This window comes from Triticum aestivum, chromosome 1D (genome assembly GCF_018294505.1).
Source record: "Triticum aestivum cultivar Chinese Spring chromosome 1D, IWGSC CS RefSeq v2.1, whole genome shotgun sequence".
Taxonomy (NCBI): Eukaryota; Viridiplantae; Streptophyta; class Magnoliopsida; order Poales; family Poaceae; genus Triticum; species Triticum aestivum.
In genome coordinates, this window is record NC_057796.1 from 391,997,926 (window position 1) to 392,004,049 (window position 6,124).

At 49.0% G+C, this 6,124-nt stretch overlaps 1 protein-coding gene across 1 annotated transcript; it reads left to right on the forward strand.

Annotated features, from left to right (window-relative positions):
- The first annotated feature begins 902 nt into the window (after positions 1-902).
- On the forward strand, positions 903-2,777 carry LOC123170739 (subtilisin-like protease). The gene is made up of 2 exons (XM_044588521.1): positions 903-1,109; positions 1,464-2,777. The coding sequence occupies exons 1-2, from the start codon at positions 903-905 to the stop codon at positions 2,775-2,777; spliced, it is 1,521 nt and encodes a 506-aa protein (XP_044444456.1).
- Positions 2,778-6,124: the final 3,347 nt, after the last annotated feature.

The window sequence follows — 6,124 nt, forward strand, 5'->3', positions numbered from 1 at the left end:
GCGCTTCTACTGTCCGATTCGATGACAACTTTAGTGTAGCTGATGGTAGCCGCTGGATTCGAAATGCATAACCAATGTCTCAGCACAAAATGACGTGTCAATGTTGATTTTAACATACCCTGCATTTGGTTTCTTCCACGCATACATCTACTGTAATATCATTCGTCATGATAAAAGGAAACTTTTCATGTGAAAGTCGAAAATAATTCCTAGTACTAGTTAATAGCTGCATGTGTCGAGTGCTAACAAACCAAATAATTCCATACATGGCGGGGATTTGTAGCTTAACCACGGATGATATAGCCCCAAAAATCATGGATAGTATCAATTCAATAATACCATTGCAACTTTTTTATTTACTTCCGTGTTTTAATGATGCTATATATGGCATATTTTCATCGTTTTTGAATCAAGAGCGACGAGGTTAGCCCGTCCGAACGATATGCTGCCTATATAAGCAAGCCTGCCGCGCTCCACCTTCGCTCCGATCCTTGCCGAAGTCGACGAGGTGGTGCTCAACAATGGCAATGGTGCTCGTAGCACTTGCACTCTGCTTGTGTACCACCGTCCTCCTCTCCACTCCACCACCCGCGCATTCCTACACCGGCGACCCATCCTCCGCTCCCCGCCCGAGCCCCGCAGCGGCAGAGCCGACGTCGTCCTCGGAGTACAAGACGTACATCATCCTGCTCAAGCCTCGAGCGGATGCCCAGGTTATGGACGACGAAGCGCGCCAGGGCTGGTACCGGTCCTTCCTCCCCGACGACTTGACCGCCCACGGCGAGCCGCGGCTCCTCCACTCGTACAACACCATCTTCCACGGATTCGCCGCCTTGCTGACGGAGGAGGAGCTGGACGCCGCGTCCAGGAAACCCGGCTTCGGGCGCTGGTTCCCGGACGAGATGATGTACCCCACGACGACCCGCTCGCCCGAGTTCCTCGGCCTGAGCAAGGACGCCGGCTTGTGGCCGAAATCTAGCTACGGCAAAGGGATCATCATCGGGGTGATCGACTCCGGCATCGAGTCGAACCATCCCTCGTTCGACGACGTCGACATGTCGCCGCCGCCCGCCAGGTGGAAGGGCACGTGCAAGGGCATGGTCAGGCCCGTCCGGTGCAACAACAAGCTCATTGGCGTCAGGTCCTTCGTGGACTACAACCCCGCCGATGAGACCGGCCACGGCACGCACGTGGCGTCGATTGCGGCGGGCAACTTCGTCGCCAACGCCTCGTCTTCCCACGGACAGGCCGCCGGGACGGCCGCCGGGATCGCCCCCGGCGCACACGTGGCCATGTACAAGGCCTGCAGACCTAGTGGGTGCCTCCGCTCGAACTTAATTCGTGCGATTGACACGGCGGTGAGCGATGGGGTCGATGTGATCAACATCTCCCTCGGCCGTAAACCGGGACTACCACTCAGCAGGGACGTTGTGGCCATTGGCGCATTCCGCGCGGTGGCCAAGGGCGTCGTCTTCGTGACTTCTGCTGGCAACGACGGCCCCGACCCGTCCACCGTCAAGAACGACTCGCCGTGGGAGATCACGGTGGCTGCCGGGTCGGTGGACCGGAGGCTCGCCGCCGACCTTGTGCTGGAGTCGGGCGACCTGCTGGTGGAAGGAGAGGCGCTGGTGCAGGGGGCCAACTCGACCGCCTACCAACCCCTCCACTACCCCGGCGACGGTAACCTGTGCAAGAAGGTGAGCGCCGACCGCACGAGGGGCCACATCGTGATATGCGACGATGCGTTGGTTAACGTTGACGCTCAGGCCCGCATCATCAAAAATCTCTACGACAATGGCGCGGCTCAAGTCGTGCTCATCGGTCCGGAGAAAGCTGGTTTCACCTTGGGCTTCAGGGAGTACGGCTCCTCCGTCGTGCAGGAGCCCGCCGCCGTCGGCCGCAAGCTCAAGGACTACAGCAAGTACCCGGATTCCGCGGCGCAGGTGTTATTCAAGGGCACGCAGCTCGGCGTCGGCCCATCGCCCACGGTCATCTACTTTTCCGGCCGTGGCCCGAGCCGCGGCAACCCACACATTCTGAAGCCCGACATCCTGGCGCCGGGGCTCAACATCCTCGCCGCCGCCACGGCGAGCCCAGACCGGGGGCCTTTCAGGTTCAAGTCCGGGACGTCGATGGCGGCGCCTCACATCAGCGGAGTCGTCGCTCTTCTCAAGAGCATGCACCCGGACTGGTCGCCGGCGGCCATCAGGTCAGCCATAATCACCACGGCCGATGACGTGGACAACGAGGGCAGCCGGATCATGAACGAGAAGCACGAGCCGGCGAGCGCCTTCGCTGTAGGCGCGGGGCACGTCAACGCCACGCGGGCCGTCGACCCGGGGTTGGTCTATGACCTGGAGGTCAGAGACTACGCCGGGTACATTTGCCATCTTTTCGCCAAGCTCGACGATGATGACGACGACTACGCCGTGCAAGACATCATCCAGGACTTGAACTTGAATTGCAAGACCGTGCCCCCTCTGTCGGACGTCGACCTCAACTACCCGAGCATTGTGGTGCCGGCCAACACCACTGTGCGGAGGACGCTTACGAACGTGGGGCCGGCGGGGGAGTACACGGCCAGGTTGCACACACGCATGATCGTGTTCCATGACGTTGGGTTGGATTTCTCGCCCAATTCACTGTCCTTCTCGCGGCCCGGGGAGAAGCTCACCTTCCAAGTAAGCCATCATGGGCCGGAGCTTGCAGAAGGATTCTTGATCTGGGAGTCGGATACGCACACGGTCCAAAGCCCACTCGTTGTCGTGCGTTCGTGAGCGGAAGTTAGACAGATGGAATGTAAGAGATGTGCCACTCCACTGTACTACTACTGCTGCTAGCTTTGCATTGCTTACACGACCAGAATAAAAGAATCATTTAAATTATTTCTTTTAAAGAAGTCGATTTGGTGGCCGAAATTTTGAAAATTTTAAAATTTAATCTTCTCAGTTTCAAAAAATTCTAAAAATATGGACTCTTCTTTTTTCCTGTTATGTGGCGTTTTGTTTTTCTAAATCAGATTGCAACATAAGTTTACCCACGGGCAGCATTCCATGATTATACGATCTATATGAAGCTAGGAAAAGTTACCATTCTATTAGCAGCAGGCTGGTTTTCCACCTTAATTTGTACTAGTTCTTAGGCTGTTTCTAGTTTATCTCTGCAGCATGACTTATTGACGCAATGGATCACCAACTAATTCTCCTACAAAATCATCATCATCGTCATCAATATAATGGCGTCAACTTTGGATCCATATTTTCTGATGAATATTTCAGTCATCAAATCTAAAATACATGCATTCTACAATAGTTCTACCATGAATTCTGGTTTACATCGCATATGACCGTTTTTTGAGAAAAATGGTATGCTCTACAGCACATACCTGATAACCTATATCAAATTAACATAAATGCCAGTGAGATGTCCGTTTTCTAGTTATGCAGAAGCATTTACCATCATCAGCATCCAAATATCCAATGAAGCATATCCTAGATTTGATGAATACAAAGCCAAACATGTCAGAACTAAACACTTCAGGGCATTAACATTTTACAAAGAACATAAGCACAATCTCTTGCAACTCGCAAGTAACGATTTCTGATAGGTGTGCACCTACACTTGTCCGAAATATTTAAGAACATCAGTCCTTTTAAAGAGAATTACATCAGACAAAAAAATAAGCCCAAATTGTCATAGAATTCCCCAAAATAAGAGCTCTTGTCTTATAGGTGCCACCTTCGACTCAATCTTTGTCGTGTCGGCAACAATGGTCGTACTAGGAGGGCGTAGCTGAGATAAAATAAATAAAAAGAGAAAATTGGCCCTTTGCCAGCATCTAGTTTTTTAACGTGGCTTTTATTTAGAGCTCAGTCCATTAATTAAGAAGTACTCCCTCCGTCCCACAATGTAAGACCTTTTTTTGACACTACAATGTCCTGTCGAAAAAATGTTCATGCTTCGTTCCCCATCAGTTATGATTTTTAAATTTTTAGAAACACGAATTAAGGACACAACAAAATCGTACTCCGTCCGTTCTTTTTTCCCGCATATAAGTTTTGTATTAAGTCAAATTTCATCAAGTTTGACCAAGATTGTTGGAAAAAAATCATTCGCAACATCAAATCATTATTATTAGATGCATCATGAAAGTTACTTTACATTGTCTATCTTTAGTATTGTAGATGTTGAAGTTTTTAATATAAATTTGGTTAAATTTTACAAAGTTTGATAAATTTTATAAGTGGAGTAAATTGAATTGGACGGAGTACTTGTGAACGCATCTCCAGACGTGATATGGGAATTTTTTCTGTCTTTGAGATCACGTGGGTCTAAGGTGACGACGACATGGACTTTGCATATATGGACATTTGCTCATGGCGAGCAAGTGATTGCCCGCTATACACGCCCTTTCTTTTATTGGATCACCAGGGTGTGTAATGGGCTACAAATTCACTCAGTTTGGGCCTTCAACACTGTACCATGTAAATGTATTTGTTGGCATGTAGAGATGGAGTTCCCTGAATTGAAGTTTGCTACCTGAGGTAATGAAGGATGAATGCGAACGATTGTAGTATTATGTCCGAAAGTATTTATGTTTGTAAGTGTTAGATGAGTGGCGAGTGAAAAGTTAAGGATAATCATAATTGATACACGGTACTCCGTGCATTGGCATTCATCTTATGGAACACAATGTCTAAGTTCTGGCCACTGCCAAAAATTCCTAAAATTCAAAACACCGGGGTGGAATGGCTATTGCATTCTATAAATGTCTTCAGAAAACTGAAAGAGCCATGTTGCTTATGGTTTTATGGATATGCTGGCATGTTCGTAATGAGACGGTCCATGATAAAATCCCACCAGTCAACCACCCGTCCAAGTCTCCTGTAGGTTCCTGTGTAGCTATCTGGTTTTACTCCATCATGTTTCACAGAACTCAAACATGGACATTGTTAAAGGCAAAGGCATATTGCATCTTCCTGTCATGCCAAGGTGAGGAGATCGGCCTACCCGAAAAAAAAGGCGAGGAGATCGGCCTATGCCTTGCTTTGTTGAAAATCTTCCCTGGGTAGCTCCAGGGTCGGCAAAATTAAACATGGGTGGATCCTTTGATACATCTTCTGGTACTTCAATCATGATGGTGAAATCTTGTCTAGCTCCGGAAGATTTATACACGTTTGCCCCTCGACCCTTGAAGCAAGCAACAACCTGCATGAAAGGCATGACATCTTCCCTACAATGGTGCAGCGCCCCAATGATTGTTAAATCAGACGGTCTTGAGTTGCTGAAAATGTTTAGCAACGAGGAAAGGAACCGACCAGCTTTAGCGTCCTTAATCGGTGAGATTTTACATCTCAAAAAAGCTGAAAGAGATACTCTTATAAGCAGAAGCCAGAAAAATTGTAGTGATTACATGGTTAAGTTTGGACGTATTGAGCGCTGAACAGTTGTTTGGCTCCACTCAGGACTGCGGGCTAGTTTGGTTCTTGTCCTGGGGGCTACGCCTGGAGAAAAGTGTAAGGGCATATTTATCCCTAAGATGTTTTGGTGATTGATGTCAATGCTTTTGCGGACTAATCGTGTGCATTGAGTGTTTTCAGAGATTCATCCTTTTGGCACGAGACGATTCCCTCCCCTCGGAGCTTGAAGCGAAGACGGTGTAGTCCTTTCGAATTAGTTTGGTGGACTAGTTTCATAGGGATCACCGTACCATCAAGAGGGGGTCCGCTTTGGAAAGGCTAGGGCGGAATCATCACATACACTTTCTTTGCCCCCTCCGAGCCTTTCCGCTTCAATGATGGGCTTGTTCCCTTCTCAGTGTGCCCTCTCTAGTCCCAGCGGTAGTACCGCGGGCCGGAGCGGTAGTACCGTGTAACGCCCACGATGCGGCTATATCTCCCACGTGTCGAGGCACGACTTAGAGGCATAACCGCATTGTGGTATTGTCGCAAGAAGGGTTATCTTCACACAATCCCATGTAATGAACAAGAATGGGATAACGAGAGTTGGCTTACAATCGCCACTTCACACAATACATAAATTAATTCATACATCAATCAGAGTACACACATAGGTCCGACTACGGAACCAAAATAAAAGAAGACAACCCCAAAAGCTAGATCCC

Bases quoted from the DNA above. Each gene is read 5' to 3' on its own strand.
- LOC123170739 (XM_044588521.1), top strand. From the start codon at position 903: ATGATGTACCCCACGACGACCCGCTCGCCCGAGTTCCTCGGCCTGAGC. The intron at 1,110-1,463 runs GTCCGGTGCAAC...GCGGTGGCCAAG, and splicing joins GCAAGGGCATGGTCAGGCCC to GGCGTCGTCTTCGTGACTTC.